We start from the raw sequence: 18,466 nt of genomic DNA, 5'->3' as shown, positions 1-18,466 counted from the left end.
AAAATTTGTTAGCACAACACAAATAAACATCTCATGATTCATAAAATCTCATCTTTAGACAGAATGAATTTTTGAATTACCTGGAATCAGAATCAAGAGACTGCATAATTTCCTAACTGAGGAGAGTATTCCATCTAGGTCACCTGGTGTTCGGCCTAAGCAGTGAAATAAGTTAATTCAGCTGTCGATGCCTCAAAAAATGGATAGTTGATCATATATAAACAGATGAGAAGCTATGTGAATATGTGATATAACTAAATTTGCATATTAAGCCAACCATGATTGAGCACAAACAAAGCCCAAATTTAATGGTATAATAAATGGCAACAAGAAAACCTGAACATTTATAATGCAGAGCCGTAACTAAAACTTCCTAGTCACCCTGGTTTATAGTTCCCTAAGGAGCTGGGAATTCTAGGGGAGACATTAGCATACTATCATTGAAGGAAAAAGCAGTATTTCTATAGGCAATATTTGAAATGTAAAGTGAAACTTGTCAAGATTAGCAAAATATTTCTCTTTACTTGGGGAGAAAATGTAGAAAACCGGAAAAAATTACTAAAATTGCCAAAATTTTGAACAAAAACTGTTGACATTGGCAAAATATTTCTATTTCCCAAGTATCCAATCAACCTTTAGTTGAAGTTTCAAATATAGCCTACAGGTCTTATAAAGAGATGTGCATGTGTGTGTGTTTTTTTCCTTTTCCAAAATATATCAATATTTATAATTCATTCTATTTTTAAAAATTTTAAAATGTATCACATCCTTCTCTATGGACATCAAGGAAATCAGGGATAATACAAGCATCCAACCAACAGAATTATGTGACATCCAGCAAGCATAGCATCACTATTCTGTCCTTATGGATGGTGATGTAACCCAGGAATATAGGGCCAGTCTACAGGATATTCTCTAATAGAACCAGCAGATCTTTGGGTTTAATCTTAGCGTTTTACGTCTGGATTCAGTCAACACTTGAATAACAGCAGCCACACTACAACATACCCTGCGGCTAAGGGTTCTAACCTAAATTAGGACCGGAGTATTCTGTGATCTGGTTTTCTGATGTGGACAGCAGCTGTAATTGACCAAGTAGAACCTGCAGTTGCTCTTGTTTGGCTTCCAAACCTCAGAGATATGAGTTGGGAAGTCTAGGGTCAAGTGGGGGAGGGTTTGAGGGTTTGGTCAGATTAGGATTAGGTCTGAAAACCAGAAGCAATAAGTCTGTTATAACAGATCTGAATTTGCAGAATTATTCTTCATGGTTGTTTGCAAATCTAGGGTTTCTAGGTTACAGTTACGGTTAGGGCCAGAGTCAAAGGAAGAGACGGGATGGGAGTCTTATCCAAAAAGGTTTTGGTTTTCTTGAGTGGTTAGGGAAATATAGGGTTCTGAAGGAATTAGGGATTCTAGGGTTTAAGTGAAGAAGATGAAGAGCAGGAAATTCCTGCAACAAAGAAGAATGGGGCTGTTTTGAGGTTAGAAGAAAGAAAAGAGAGGGGAGAGAGGTGCGATCCTAGGGGAGGAATAATAGGGGGTTTAGGGTTTATGTAGGGAATTAGGTGCTCTTACCGTAAGGAAGGGAGAGGGGAGGGGACTGTTGCATGGGGGTTAGGAAGGGGATAGGAGAGGAGAGGATGGGGAGGGCTTGGGGAAGGCCTGCACTTGTTGGTGAAGTTCCTTGAAGGTTCGCAGCAATTCAGAAGCTTCAATGGCAGCTGCAGGTTTAGAGAAGAAGCAATATCTGAAATAGCAGAAAATAACAAAACTCCCAAAACTCAGGACATGGGCTCTCTCCCATGACTCCAAGTCTTTCCTCAATGCTCTTTTTTTAATTCATGGGGTTTACTCCATTTATGACCTCTTACATTGAAGGACCGAACTTAGACTCAACTAAGGAATCCTATTTGGAATAGAATTCCCTAGTACAATTAGACTCAACTTCTAAACTAGGAAAAGGAATCCTATGTAAGAGTTCCTAAACAACTACAACTAGCAAAATAAGATATCAACTCTAAGAAGGAATCCCACTTGAAATTGAATTCCAACTGGGACTCCTTTACATCAGGACTCTGACTACTATCACAATTAAGAAAATAAAAGTAGATTCTAACTCCTAAGAGCATTCTGCATCTAACTAGCTCCACTAGGGCTCCAAAAGAGTGGGTAAAAAATGACCAAAATACCCCTGATCAGATTCAGCCTTGTGCCACATGTCTATGGATGTGAAATCCAGCCCAAACCTAGCCAGGACACCCTATTTGTTTTGGGATAAAGAAAGACTCGTTTGATGTTAGACCTTAAAGTTGGACCTTGATTTCAGTGTTATTATCTTTGAAAGCCTTAGGAAGTCATGCCAGACCTTTCCCTTAGGGTAGATCTGTAATGTTCGGCCTTATCCTAACCTTGACCGGAATCTGTTATGTTTGTAGGTCCGAAGACCCGAAGTGGGGGGAAAAGAGACTTGTGGACCCTTTTGGTTGATGATTTGGTGTCGGAGCCTAAGCCCATGGACATTGACAATGATGCCCCTCACTTGAGAGCATTGTCAGTGTTAGTTTTGAATCTGCGCATCGAAGAGGGGTGAATTAGTTGAAATACCTAATGAACTCCCATGCTTGATCCGAAGGTATTTCTGGAAACTAGACTTTTTAATGGACTTGTAGGAGAAAACCCCACTCAATTTGACCCCATATAGCCCTCCAAATCCCTGTCCGAAGTTGCTGAACTATGTCTGGCAAATCCTGCTTGCGCATCGAAGGTGAGCTTAGTTGGTGGACCTAATGAACTCCCATGCTTGATCCGAAGGTATTTCTGGAAACTAGACTTCTTGATTGACTTGTAGAAGAAAACCGCACTCAATTTGACCCCGTATAGCCCTCTGAATCCCTGTCCGAAGTTGCTGAACTATTTCTGGATTTTCTGCTGAAACCTGTTGTTAAAGTATACGTAAATTTGGAGTTTACTGTTCACGTTACTGTTCACGTGAACAGTGTTTTGCTGTTGTTTTAATTATATTTTCTATTTCTAATGTGGGAATCTTGCTACATAAGTTTTGGGAGTTTTTTAGAAAGCATAGTTTCTATTTTGGTGGTAGTTTCTATTTTCAGAACTTTCTATTTTAGGAGTTAGGAAGTTACTAAAGCTGTAATATTTTGTTTCCTTCTTCTAGAGGACAATTACTTGTCTCTTAAGTTGTATTAGATTTATTAGAAGCTATAAATAAAAGTGCTCTGTGATTCTAGACTCTTTAGCTAAGAATCACAGGTCTTTTCTACTAGTTCTTCATCTCTCTTCTCTTCTTCTTCTTCTCTCTTTTCTTTGTTCAAGTTCAACTACTATTTTGATTGTTTAAAGCTTGTTTTCTAACATGGCATCAGAGCTTTTTTGAATCAAAATAGTGTTGTTCTCAATATTCTCTTCTGAAATTCTTTTTTTTTTTTTTTTCTGTTTCCTTGGTGTGCAGCCACCTAATGCTGTATATTATGAACTGTTAGATCAGATATTCATAAGAACTGATCCTCTACCTATTACCATACTCTTACACGTTCCAAAACTTGGATACCTTTGTTACCTCTCTCTTTTTTTTCTCCTATTCTGTCCTAAGGTTGCAGATTTTTTTTCCTGCTCATTCTACTTCAAGTTTTGGAAAACTGATTTGAGTGCTATCTACCTCAGTTTAATGTCTTCACTTACACATGACTCAATCATGAGTATGGCTGAATCAAAAGGATCTCAAGGAGATCATGTAAACGTTCAAATTACATCTATCAAGCTCAAAAGTAGTTTTAATTACTTGTTGTGGTCACAAGCGGTTCGGGTGTACATACTTGCAAAAGGTAAGCTTAAGTTCATTGAGGATGAACCTCCCGCTGAGACTAGCAAATCCTATTTTAGTTGGATCCAAGATGATGCAATCATCAAAATTTGGATGTGGAATAGTATGACACCTGATATTGCAGCGAATGTTATGTTCCATAAGACTGCAAAGGGAATATGGGATGATTTGCAAGAGACTTATTCCCAAGCTAAAAATATGACTCGGATTTTTAGTATTTATGAAAAGCTATTTCAATTTCAGCAAGCTGACAAGTCTCTGCAGGATTATTACAACTCCTTTAAAGGCATGATGGAGGAGTTGAATGTCTTTCAACCTCTCACCACTGATATAGAGAAGCTAAAGGCCCAACGGAATGAATTTTTTGTGTCTAAGTTTCTTGTAGGATTGAACCCTGAACTGAAATCTGTCAAAGGACATCTTCTTGCTGGTGAGCATGTCCCTAATCTTAATGAAGCATATTCTAGACTTCAACGTATTGCCTTGCCTGAAGGGAGTTCTCCAAACAAAAGTTCTAAAGGAGAAAATTCAGCCTTCACTACCTCTTATGGAAGGGGACGTGGTCGTGGTTCAGGGGGAGTTAGTAGGTCTTTTGGAGGTCGTGGTGTTCAACTGTCTGATAAGACATCTCGACTTTGTACTCATTGCGGTAAAACAGGGCACTTAGTGGAAGCTTGTTGGGCCAAACATGGAAAACCAGAGTGGGCCAAGCACCTTGCCAATCATGCCGTTTCTGATGGTGGTACTGATACTATAGCAAACAACGATAGTGGTTCTGGATCTTCTTTAGGGGACTTGTCTAAGACTCTAAGAGATGATGTAAGCCAAATCCTTCGCCGATTGCAAAATATTGAAATTGGCGCTTCCACATCCACTAGTACTTCTGCTGCCACACTTTCTCATGCAGGTAACATAGCACTTCTCACTTCTACTCCCACCCCTTGGATCATCGATTCAGGGGCCTCTTCCCATATGACTGGTAAGTCATCACTTTTTAACTCTTTTTCTAAATCTACCACTAAAAATTCTGTTGTCATAGCTAATGGGACTTCCACACCTATTCTAGGCTTTGGAAGTGTTTCTCCTACACCTTCTCTTACTTTATCATCCATACTTCATGTTGCTAACTTTCCTTTTAACTTATTATCTGTTAGTCAATTAACTAAAGCACTAACTGCTCTGTGACTTTTACTCCCACTTATTGTGTTTTCCAGGACCTTCACACGAGGAAGACGATTGGTGGAGGGTGTGAAAGGAACGGACTCTACTATCTGGACTATGCTACCCCTATTGCGGCTCTTTCTGATGATTGTGTAGATGCTCTCCAGTGGCACTGTCGTTTAGGCCATTTGTCTTTACCTAGATTAAAAATTTTATTTCCTTCTTTTAAATCAGTGTCTAGATTAAATTATGAAGCGTGTGAGTTAGGGAAGCATCATCGTGCCACCTATCCTCCATGCTTTATCTCTCGTAGTGAGTCCTTATTTTCTCTTGTTCATTCCGATATTTGGGGCCCTTGTAGAATTAGTAATAGGCATGGTTTTCGATATTTTGTTACTTTTGTGGATGATTTCTCCCGTCTTACATGGTTGTATCTTTTAAAGGATCGGACAGAGTTCTTAACTACATTTAAAAGTTTTATTCATGAAATTCGGACTCAATCTTCTCTTCCTCTTAAAATTTTTCGGTCTGATAATGCTTTAGAATATGTGCAACATGATAAATCTAACTTGTGTGATTCTTTTGGAATGATTCATCAAACCAGTTATTCATTCACTCCCCAACAAAATGGAGTGGCTGAACGCAAAAATCGTCACCTCTTGGAGGTTGCACGCGCTATTTTGATTCAGATGAATGTTCCAAAGAGTTATTGGTGTGATGCAATTTTGACTGTTGGTCATTTAATTAACCGCATGCCTATGCCTTTGCTTTCTGAAAAATCTCATTTTTCAATTGTTTTTCCCAATAGAGAACCGTTTTCAGTTCCACCCAAAATTTTTGGTTGTGTGTGTTTTGTTCACACACCACATCCTTTGGATAAACTTTCCCCCCGTTCTATTAAGTGTTTTTTTCTTGGGTACTCACGCACTCAAAAAGGTTTTCGTTGTTATGATCCGGTTCTTCGCAAATAATTTACAAGTGCGGATGTGACCTTTTTTGAAGACACTCCTTATTATCTAAGTCAATCTGTGTCTGTTGAAAATGTTTTGGATGATACTCCTATTCCCTCTTTAGTTCCTTCCACTAGCAATATTCCTCTACAGGTTTATCATGGAAGACATAAGTTGGCAGAACATACTGTGGATAGTAGAGTTCCTCCTAACAATATTAGCGGCTCTCCTTTAGTGGAGCCTGAACCTAGCCCTACGGATGTTCTTTCTTCATCCTCTCCACCGGCGGATTCTTCTAGTGGAGACCCCACTCTGCCTTCAGATGACTTACCAATTGCTTTATGGAAAGGTACTCGTACTTGCACTTTACACTCTAACATTGTTTATCCTGTTTCCAATTTTGTTTCTACCTCTCATCTCAGTTGAAGTTAGGATGTGATGATGGTGACTTGTTAGATGATGTCCATCGTTACAGGAGTCTTATTGGGAAACTTATTTATCTTACTGTTACTCGTCTTGATATTTCTTATTCTGTTGGTGTGTTGAGTCAGTTTATGCAGTCTCCTAGGAAGGCTTATTGGGATGCAGCGATGAGAGTGCTTCGGTACCTCAAGAGTGCGCCCGGAAAAGGGCTCATCTATCGACCAAATCGGAGTATGGACTTGGTTGCCTTTTCTGATGTAGATTGGATTGGATCCGTCATTGATCACCGGTCAACCACAGGTTATTGTACTTTTCTTGGTGGAAATTTTGTGACTTGGAAGAGTAAGAAACATTCCACCATTGCTCGATCTAGTGCTAAAGTTGAGTATAGGGCTATGGCCCACACCGCTGCTGAATTGATGTGGCTTCGTTTATTGTTAGAGGAAATAGGATTTCCAGTTTCTGCCCCTATGAAAATGTTTTATGATAATCAGGCAGCCACTTACATTGCTAGTAATCCAGTGTTCCATGAGAGAACGAAGCATATAAAGGTAGATTGTCATTTTGTGCATGATGCAGTGAAGAAGAAGCTTATAGCAACTCATTTTGTGAGCTCTACTGACCAACTAGCTGATTTGCTCACCAAAGCTCTGTTCAGACCAAGTTTTTAGTCTATCTGTTGCAAGCTGGGCATGGGAGATTTGTATGCTCCAGCTTGAGGGGGAGTGTTAAAGTATACGTAAATTTGGAGTTTACTGTTCACGTTACTGTTCACGTGAACATTGTTTTTACTGTTCACGTGAACAGTATTTTGCTGTTGTTTTAATTATATTTTCTATTTATAATGTGGGAATCTTGCTACATAAGTTTTGGGAGTTTTTTAGAAAGCATAGTTTCTATTTTGGTGGTAGTTTCTATTTTCAGAACTTTCTATTTTAGGAGTTAGGAAGTTACTAAAGCTGTAATATTTTGTTTCCTTCTTCTAGAGGACAATTACTTGTCTCTCAAGTTGTATTAGATTTATTAGAAGCTATAAATAAAAGTGCTCTGTGATTCTAGACTCTTTAGCTAAGAATCACAGGTCTTTTCTACTAGTTCTTCATCTCTCTTCTCTTCTTCTTCTTCTCTCTTTTCTTTGTTCAAGTTCAACTGCTATTTTGATTGTTTAAAGCTTGTTTTCTAACACCTGTTTTGGTCGATCCTCTTTGGTCGATGCCATCAACCAAAGAGCATCGACCAAAGTAGCCCAAATTCGAGAAAAAGATGATTTTTGGATATTCCTTCCTCTATTTAAGTGAAACCTCGAACCTATAACCATATTTTACTCATTTCAACACCTAAGAACGTGGGAAGGCTCCTCTTAGGCTCCTCCTTGGCTTGGGTGATGAACTTCTACAAGAATCATTGTCTCTCCTCTCTAATCTCTTCTCCAATGTATGTAATCTCTCACTCTCTCTCTAATTTACTTCTATCTCATCTTGTTCTTGCTACTGAGTTTGTGAAGAAGGTGCTGCAACCTTGCAACCACCTCTTCTACAAGCTCTTTTGCTTTGATTAAACCTCTCTTCACCCTTTCTATGCTATGATTCTCATACATGATGTTCTTGCTTTCTTATTTTGATTTTTCTCTTCTTTACAACATGAATTCATCTCTTAATCTGATTTTCTCTTTCAATTAGGTCTGCTTATATGTTAGTAATTGTTTATATTTAGTTGTTTATCATTCTATTGATTAAATTCCTAGGTTCTCTTGAAGTTGCAATGATTTTCATTGAAGACTATGGTTCTAGCATATAGAACATAGGATTTCAAATTGGGGGTTTTCAACTTGACCATTGGATCATGTTAATTCTTGCTACGTAGTCTCCTGCTACTGTTCCTAGCATCCCCTCCAAGTTCCGGATCGATCTGAACCCCGGAAGACCAATTTCGGACCAAAATCCCCAAAACCCATTATGCAGCCTTGAAGACAATTTAGGTCGATCCTCCTTGGTCGATACCATCGACCAAAGTGCATCGACCAAACATGCTGCTGATAGCAACCTTGCTCCGTTTTGACCCATTCGACCTCCGATCTTCCCGATTTCTTCTCTAATCTCTTATTTATGTTTGTTTAGGGTCTTAACATTGTTATTGGATCATTCTTTTGTGATTCTTGGATCATCATCAACTCAACATAAGGTAAGGACGGTTTTTTTTTTGGTAAAGGACGGTTATTACCATAATTACATAGATTATGTGAATTATGCCTCTATGTTGGAAACTTGATAGATTCACATTAATTGTTGTATTTCTAACATCATATGACTGCTGTATATACTTTAAGACAGTAGTACCATGTTATATATATCACTTTGGTTATCATGATTATTGTATTCTTGTTAATTATATATGTGATTGATCATGCTATATTATATCTTGTTTCATATGATGAAATATCATTTATGTACGATGCGATGGAAATGAGAATGTGATTGAATATGTATGATTTGGGATTGGGGAATGTCCTATTGACATTTTTGTCCTTGGACATCGGAGGGAATAGTATGGGATGTTCTCCGAAGATGCCCATCGACGCTTTCCCGGATCATTGGATGACATACATAGGATTTGTCTAGTGGTGTTTGGCTAGGATGTCCTTGTCATATCAGACCCGAATCGGAAGGGCATTGAGACCGAACAACCCGTGGTAGGGTATGGTTTGATGGGCGCTCAAGACCGGTAACCAACCCGTGAGAGGACATAAACCATACTACGGATACCCGAAAGGGGCCATTTATTGGTAGGGTTGCAAATAGCTAGACTTGGGCTCACGGGCGCTCAAGACCGGTAACCAACCCGTGAGAGGACGTGAGAGCTTCCTGTCTATTATTTGTGGATGACCAATAGGGTTGATGAGTTCGTAATCCGGGATTACGTTGACTCTAGTGTGAAGGATACCGGAAAGGATCGCTCGGGGCGAGGAATGGACGTATTTGGATCTGAGTTGATATGACTGAGTAGAAAACTTGCATTGGGCTAGGCTTTGCCGTGACATGCACCAATACTTAGACCAAATGGTGATGTGAGAGAGTGGTGACCGAATCCCCTACCATGGTTTGAGAGGACTTTACCCAACTACCCCGGCAGTCCCAAGATACGGAATGGGTTGAGGGGGAGTGACTGACGACCCAAAGAAGTATGGTGCTATGACTTAAAGCATCTACCATAGAGACTAGCATACATAGAATTAGAATCATAATTGCGTCATGTGTTTCATATCATGTTGCATCATGCTATGCTTTGTATCATGTATACATGTTATTGTGGAATAAGCTGCCTTGCTAAGTTCTTTTGAACTCACTCCTTTTTGCAACATCTTTTGTTAGACTTTACTGCAGGTACTACTACTGTTGACAACGATAGTCAAAACTATGAAGACTAAGTTGATGAAAACTACTGATTATGGTGACTACATTGGTGAAGACTAGCAATCCGAGATTATCACTTATCTGGAGCAGTTCGGCCTTCGCACTTGTGTGCTAGTGTTGGGGATATCATCCCATTTTCTTTTTAACCTTTTTATTTGATTCGTTGAGACCGTAGTTTAGTTTGTTCCCTTGTCATTTTGGGAACCGGTTGTAACCCTTAATTTTAGTCGATCTACCTTCCACTATTATTATAGGATGGGTTTCTTCCATCCTTTTCACACTTGACTGTTTATCCTAATTGAATCATTTCCGCACTCTGATGTTATTTGTGAATCCTTCTGAGATCTTTTCTTGACTTTTATTATTAAATTATTTGAATACAAAGAGTTGTTCTTACTTTTGATTATATTATTGTGCTAAGTGGCTATGATCGTTCCTAAACTTGATCGGCGGGACAGTGATTCACTCCCCGGGTAATCTAGATAGGGTACTCCCTTGGTGGATTTAGGGCGGGATGTTACAATGGGTGCCAATCCTCGTTACATTAGATGGCCGTGCTTATTTTAATGATATTATGTGAATATTTGCAGTGCAATGGTGAGCATTATTGTTATATATATATATATATTATTGTGATGATATTATATAACATATCAACGTATGTCATATTATTTTATGACTTGAATTGTCTTAAAAATTATGGGATTTTATAATTCTTTTATACACTAAGGTGTTATTAACATATATATTACAACATGTATTGATATTAATGGATTTATATACCGAGTGAATGCTAAAGTAATGAATGGTTAAGCAGGAGATGGCTCTTTATAGGTTAGTCTCAATTTTTTAGCTATGTGATCTGTCTGGTCTTGTCTGTTTCGTTTGGCTTGGCTTAGCATGGCTTGGTTTGGTTTGGTTTGGTTTAACTTACTCAATTCATTAATGGGTGGACATGGTTTGTCTAAGTTACGGAGATTAAAAAGAGGGGCAGCCACATTGTTAAGTGAAAGGAGATGGTGGCATGGGAAAGGAATATGGAAGGCCATTCGATCCATACAGCTTGATTAAGCTGAGAGGAGAATCTTCTCTATAAATAAAATCAGATAGAGGTTAGATCTTTTGTGCTGCTACACTTCAAGAGTTCCTATGTTTATATATGAAATACAATTGAGTTCAACAAAAAAAAATAAGGAACTGAAAAATAAAGAACAGGATTGAATTTCAGGATGACTTGAATTTCACTAATTTATCAATAGAATATCAAGCACACATTAATCTTGATGCAACTCTGTACATTGAAGTTCATGAAGTGATGGATCTAACCATTAGTTATTTCCAAACTTTGTAAACAACTGATTGCTGAATCAACTAGCCCATCGGTATGAGAAAGTAATCCACTTAATAAAGCAACCTGAAATTTTGGAAAAACTTATTGTTGGTGAGACTAGATGCTTTGATTAGGGGTACTATAACAGAAAGTAAGGGAGGAAAATATTACCTCTGCAGTTTCAAGATAAAGATTTATCTGCCTGATGATAACTGAAATTGATGGTATAGTAACTTCACTAAAAGCTATGCAAGATTTTAAAAAACTGAGAGGTTTTTTAGCATCTTTCATAGCTTTGACTGCTAGGAAATTGCTGGCATGCACAAGGGTTTCCTGCCAGTGGAAGGAAATCTAGATGAGGAATTTCAAAGGGGAAGAGGAAAAGAAAGGGGTGAGGGTTTTAACAAGAAGATCAAAACATGTAACTTCCTCTAGATACAAGAAGTTGATATCGATGAGAAATGGAAAGTTTCATTTACTCAATGACCATAATATCACCTACACCGAAGAAACTGGTTATTTTTTATGTTACAACTTACAAGACAGATGTAACACAATCATAATACAAACCTTGAGTTCATTATTGCTGCTACTAAAAGCTCCACGACATTCAACCAAAAATATTAAATGGTTTTCCATCTGTGACCCGAAGTCTACCTAAACAAGAGCAAGAATCTGTAAATCCATTCCTTTACATTCATGACATAGAACATGCCATTTGCTAAAAATCATTGTTAGGAGCTTACCATCTGGACAAAACGAGAAATGAGATGTATCGGATGTTGGTTGTCATCATCTTTGACGCTTGAAAAATCTATACCATTGTGAAGAGCCTGAGAAATTTCAAAAAGCAACTGCACTGTTGTTGGATCACGAATATAACCATTCCTGCCAAATAAAATGGGTATATTAAGTACCTTTCCTTTATTTTGTGTGTTTTTTAAGTTTGAGTGGTGGGAAGGTGGTGGTTTGGAGGTAATGTAACCAATACAGAATACATTTGAATCAATAACTTACATTTACACCCATACACAAATCAGGAACTAAAATCACTTACCTAAGTAGCCAAAGTCAGGTGTTAGGCAACAACTTTTAATTCCCAACCAGATGACACTGGGATGTACATGAAACTCACCAAAGATCACAATACAATCAAGATGACATAATGGTTTACGATATGCAATGAAGGGAAACCTAGACCATTTCCATGTGTTAAAATCCATCACTCTACTTGCGGAGTAGGTTTTTCAAGTCAAACCTCGTTTAAATTCATAGAATTTGCATAAGACACATTCCACGAACCCAAATTCCTATCAATTTAAGCAATGCCAATTTACAAAAGTTATGAGTCCATAACTGAAGTTATTACTCTTTGGCATTGTTAGAATAATCCACAAGGGACAAAAGGGGAACGAAGACCAAGTCTCGGGATTAGCACTTGGCACTAACTCTGTCTGAGGTGCTAAACCCCAAGAATTGTTGGGCCTTTTGGGATTTTATTTTATGTGGTTTTGTTTCCTTGTGGGACTTGTAATCTTGCTGCCACTCTATAAACAGTATTGCTATGTGTGGAGGTCCACACAATTGCGAGTGAGGTCCCATAGCTTCTCCAAACTCTCTTCTCTTCCTCTCTTCTCCATTCCCTCTGTTTTTCTGTTGTCTATTAACATTGTATCAAAGCCATCATACACAATTTCACGAAATCTCGGTCATCTTTTGCCTACCAAGACAAAATGTGGTCCAAAATGAAATCTAGTCGGTTGGCTGAATTTTGACGAAATTTCGGCATTTTGGAAAGAAATTTCAAGAATTTCAAAGGGTAATAATTTAAGATAGAAATTTGTGATTCATAAATTGTATTCCTCAGCCCCCCCCCCTTCTCCCATCCCATTCCTTGGTCTTCCCTTTTCACCTCATCTTCCCATCCCTCTCAACCTGGCCTTACCCTGAGACTCATTCCACCCACATTCATTGATAGTCAGCCCTGTTGCTTTCGCCCCTCTGGTGTCCTCGACAATGAAGTTTCCCTTTTGGGTGGCTATCTTGTTGGCCATTTCCTTGGATTGCGGCACCCTTTCACCTTGTTCAAGCTACTCTAGCCAAGCAGTGGAAACCATTGGGCTCCCTGGAGACCGGTCAAATTGATCACGGTTTCTTTCTATTCAAGTTCTCCAACGAAGAAGACTAGCGTAGAGCTCTTGAGGCAGAGCCTTGGAACGTCAGCAAAAGACCCTTATTTCTCAGAAAATGGCATGCCAATCTACGCTAACTCGAGAGGACCACTCTTCCCTCCCCCTTTGGATCTCTCTCCCTGGCCTCCCCCTCCATTATTGGTGTTCTGAGGGGTTGAGTATGGTAAGTTCTGCTACTGGCAGTCCCTTGTTTTTTGATGTAAGAACCAAGACGAAGGACCATCTCACATTCACTCGCATCTGTGTACACGTCTCATCAAAGGTCTCTCTCCCCTCTTCAATCACCACCACTGAGGAATCTGGTCATTCCTTCAAGCAAGTGGCGAGGTATGAATGGAAGCCCCCTCACTGCCTTTCCTGTAGAAGCTTTGGTCAACATGGTTGTGTGAATCAAAATTCCCCTCTAGCTTCTAACGCCCAAGCCATTGTAAACGATGTGCCTTTCGGTTCCCCTTTCCCTGTTGTTGACTCAGCCCCTCAAGCCCCTCCTAATGCCAGGACCTTGATGCCCAATCACCGGCGTCGGTCTCAGCCACCGGTGAACTCTTCTGCTGATTGTTTTGCCCCTCTTGCATCCCTGCTAACCCCTTTGATGTGCCTGAATTGTTGGATCCTTGTCTGACACCAACCGCCTTCTTGGTTATTCCCTCACCTTTACTGGCCTCGAATGTCTCCCCTAAAAGGTCGCTTGTGATAAATTAGACGATTGACCCCTCTGCTTCTAGACCCCCTATGTTGTTGATTATGTCTGCCAATCTGATCTCTTCCGGATCTCTTGTTTTCGTTTCAGTGCAGCCTACCCTCCTGCCCCCTTCTCTCTCTCTAACCCCTACGATCCTCCCTCCACTGTCGCTCCTTCAAGGTCATTTGAGACCTTTGTGTTTTACGTTCCAGCTATCCCGCCTTTCTGTGGAGGCTTGATTGGTCCCCCCCCAAGCCCCAATTAGGTTCAACCCTCCTCTCAGCCCAACCATCTTAGGCGAACTGCCTCTCCTAGCCCATCTTTGGTTCTGCCTCCTTCCATTCCCATTTCTGGGCCCAATGGCCCATGGCTTTGCTCCCAGGCCCCCTTCTATGGCCTAACCTTTGCTATCCCCATTTCCCAGCCCCAACAATCTCGACCCTTCTCCCTTTCTTGGCCTAGGCCCCCCCTCGTTCCCTTACTCTCTTGACACCACCTCTTAGTCCTTTCCTCCATCCGAACTAGAGGACTCCTTCTCTGATACCCCTTCACCCCTCTTCAAGATTGTAGGCTTAGTAACAGATCTACCAGAGGTCGTTACAACTTGGATCATTAATTTTTTGTGAAGCTTCATCCCACTAAGAAAAAAAAGAAGAAAAATAGAAAGGCTTTGCCTTCGAATGATGTTTGTCCTTTATTTTCTCCATATTGCTTTGATTTTGAGCCTTTCGGCTTTGTTGGGCTCTACCCTTTTCTTGTATCTCCCCCCCCCTTCTTTCCCCTTTGGTTAATGAAAACTTTCGTTCATCCAAAAAAAATATTTGTTCTTGCATTTTAATGAAACTTTAATTGTTCTCTTATATATCCATGTTTATATTTGTAAGAATACATGATCCAGTTTCGTCCGTATAGAGTTAAGCATCTGCAAACAAAGAATGCCACTTTCTGTTGGGGTCTAGTAAAAAATAACATTGTTATTGTATTTATTGACTTCAAATTAGATTATACACAAAAAATCAGACCTAAAAATCACCTAAAACCCACCGAAACATGGTACAATGGTGTACCATGCTTTGCCCAAATTTTGGTTGAAATCTTGATTTATCAGTGTCTCGACCATCGAGACATAGAGATGAGACGAGATTTTAAACTTTGATCAGAGCTGAAGAACTAAGGCTGCTCGAGTCCTTGTGGCAGCCTCTCTTTCCTCTTTAGCACTCAAGAAAGTTTTGGTGTTTCTCTACCACATCAATTTTGAAGGTTTTCTACAGGTTCGAATGAAAGGGCACAGCACCCTATGCTGTTTTTTACTTCTTTGGAGAGTAGATCATAATTAATGAAGAAGAACCAGGTATTTTATTTTTCAATTCTGGTTTTGAATCCCTTTGGCTTCTGTCCATCAAATATGTACATACGAACCTGAGATTTTTCTGGATTTCCACTTTACTTTTGCTATGGTGGAAGATTTGTTTCTGCAACAAATATTGCTGCTTCTGTTCTTCTATCTTGATTGATTACCATTCCTAGTAACTTTTTTGGATACATTTCTGGAAAAAAGTGAAGTTTGAACCCCAAGTTATATAGATTACTTAACATAATGGCTGAATCCAGGTCTGAGACTAACACTACTGTTACTGAGGTGATCAGGTGATGTCTTCCACCTCTCACCATATAACTGAAAAGAAACTGAAAGGAACTGCAGACTTTCATCAGTGAAAGAAAATTGTTAGAGTGGAATCAGTTTGTCATGGGCGGCAAGGTCATCTTACACAGACTGTTCCTGTTGGCGGTAAGTCATGTTATACAATTGATGCCTGAATTTTAGAACAAATGTTAAAGTCCATGGAGAGAAATAATATCAATTTAGTGGCCCACATTGATAAAATGATAATTGTGGGAGTATTTGAATACATTGTATTCTGGTCAAATAACCTATCTTGTATTCACAAATTGTCATAGGAGTTTTACAGAGTTGACCGGAAAGGGCATCCTTTAACCCAATATTTGCTGACGTAAGAAAATGTATGAGGAGTTAATCCATAATGCCTATTACTTCTGATATTCTCCTGGTGCAAAATCAACATGAGCAATTGACTGTTATGGGATTTTTTGAGGACTTGGAAAGGAATTTGGGTCGGTTAGATCCAGCTTCTTGGCGGAGATTGAGTACCCACACTATCTGACACTTTTTCTAGAGTCCTCTATGTTTCTAGAGAAAATTCACATGATATAGGTCCAGTTAACGATCCAAGCCTTGCCTCCCAAGTCCCAAGCATGGTTCCGCTAGAGGAACAGGTTTTGGAGGTGCTTGTGGTCATGGCACTCCTGGAAAAAACCCCACCACGAATACAAAATGCTCTACAGATTCTTCAAGGAATGCTAGAACTTGCCATCACTGTGGATGTCCAGGACATATCCAACATTTTTTCTGGAAGTTTCATGGTAAGCGTCCTCACGTTGCCAATACTGTTTCATCAGATTCACCTACAGCTTACCACCCATGCTGGAATTGATTTCTACCCCATGCTCAACTAAGGGACACAAACCCAAAATGCTTTACATGTGAAGATCAACCTCCTATACAGTTACCAGGGAATCCAAAATGAAAAAAACAGAAGAAACATCTTATGCCAAGACAATAGGAATTACCAGAAATCCTGCAGAAATTAGCTCATCTCCCAATCAACACAGTTACAAACTCAAAAAAAAATTGGGCACAGATATAGATTCCCTGGGCAGCGTATGGTGATTTATCTTGGAAACTAATATCTACATTGTAAATGACCATTCACTTCTGTATTTTGGAAAAGCTAGATGTATAACCTAGTTGCAACAGTGAATTTATTTTTATGTTTGAAATAAATAACTTGGACATAAATGAAAAAATAATATAAGAAAATTCAAGGAAATCAGTCAGTTACTACAGCTGGAATCTTATGGCCAACCTTTTCATGTGTCTTTGAAATGGACAAACACACTTAAAAATTTGCCAGGAAAAAATTAAATAGGACTAAATCAAGATGCTACCTGGTTGCTTTATTAAGGATATGTGTATTGACAATGTTCCGAGTGCTTCCATACATCACATCTAGGATCTCAACAAAATGGTCCTACACAACAATCCATAATAATCAGCATCTATTAATCAATGAAATTTCTATAATTTGAGCAGAGCACGAATTCACATAATTATGATGTAACAGAAGACAAAGAACAACTTTTTGATGACTTACTTGTAAGTAAAGATTATTCATCATATGAGAATAAGTAAATATTTTCCATTATATGAAAAATGATGAAGACACCAGGCCTATGGATTGACAGTTTAGACCATAACAGAGGCGCCAGCATAGAGATCAGCTTAATACAAATCAATACAGAGACAACAATTTAGGGGTTACAATATTGCTAGGGTTTGCTTTGACAAAGAGCACAACCCCAATTTCAAGCCTTTAACTTATTTTTTTCTATTCGATTGATGGAGTTCTATCTGGATCAATGGAGTTCATGCCTATTTCTAGTGTGGTTTAATGGAGTCCACACCTGGTTTGATGGAGGGTATTAACTAGTGTGGACTAATTGGTTTAGTTGGATTTATTTGAGTTTTAGGTAGTTCATTTGGGTATTAGTCCAACCTCATGCATCACAGTCAACCCATGAATAACTATCACTTAAGTGTTCCTTTTGAAAAAAACTAGCTTAGTCTTATCTTTTCTTTTTTTTGGTAATCCACTTATAAGGAATTGTAACATGCACACAACATTGGAATAAATAATAACCTTTTTTTTTGGTTGGGGGGGGGGGGGGGAGGTTTGGTGGAGAAGCAAGTCACACTGGACTCTCTTTGTGTGAACAGATGCCCTCCTCTCTTTGTATTCTCTCGTTCGCATGAAAGTATTCCCCCCAAAAAAAAATCTGCCTTTCTTTTCTTTTGTTTCTTGATTCTTATGTGGATGCAGTTCTATCTGGTGTAAGTACATGTCCATCTAAATTATTTGGGCTTCTTTTAGCCCCCCCTTTTTTTAATTGTAATTAAACATTTATGCCTTTTAGTTTGACACATTCATATTTATCATTCAAACGTCATAAACAAAGTGTATCTATATGTTAATATTAAATTGGTAGTCTTGAGTCATGACTATGGCTTGGTTTGGGTAGCCATATTAATATGGTCATCGCATTTGGAACACCTAGTCATAGTAGGGGCAGGGTACAACTCTGAGTATGTATGTCATTGATCAGAAAGAATCTAACTTTTTTTTATACCTACATGTATGATTGAAGGAATAAACATGTCACCCTAACCCTATACTTGAGGGGACACTTGTCATTGTAATACTAACTATTGTTCTTTAATGTATCAATGGCCAAAATTAAGTAAACCTAGGCTGACATTCTAGGAATAAGAATATGGACTACAAGTGAGTGAGTGACCATACTGCCCAACAAAGTACCATTCGGTACAGGAATTATTTGA

The 18,466-nt window shown here is 39.0% G+C and overlaps 1 protein-coding gene across 2 annotated transcripts in view; it reads right to left on the bottom strand.

Moving 5' to 3' along the window:
- LOC149004156 (uncharacterized) overlaps nt 1-18,466 on the bottom strand; it is a 71,556-nt gene that overhangs the window by 4,070 nt on the left and 49,020 nt on the right. For both annotated transcript variants that reach the window (XM_089167892.1, XM_089167893.1), the window contains 6 exons: nt 17,017-17,099; nt 11,862-12,003; nt 11,686-11,772; nt 11,287-11,448; nt 11,112-11,199; nt 81-155 (listed from right to left, as the gene is read on the bottom strand). In XM_089167892.1, the coding sequence (XP_089024018.1) occupies nt 81-155; nt 11,112-11,199; nt 11,287-11,448; nt 11,686-11,772; nt 11,862-12,003; nt 17,017-17,099 (637 nt within the window). The remainder of the gene's footprint in view (nt 1-80; nt 156-11,111; nt 11,200-11,286; nt 11,449-11,685; nt 11,773-11,861; nt 12,004-17,016; nt 17,100-18,466) is intronic.

Source organism: Hakea prostrata, chromosome 9 (assembly GCF_041222555.1).
Source record: "Hakea prostrata isolate BN-2017 chromosome 9, UWA_Hpros_2, whole genome shotgun sequence".
In the NCBI taxonomy this organism is placed as follows: domain Eukaryota; kingdom Viridiplantae; phylum Streptophyta; class Magnoliopsida; order Proteales; family Proteaceae; genus Hakea; species Hakea prostrata.
The sequence above is the reverse complement of the archived record's forward strand: the minus strand, read 5'-3'. Positions and strand labels throughout refer to the sequence as shown.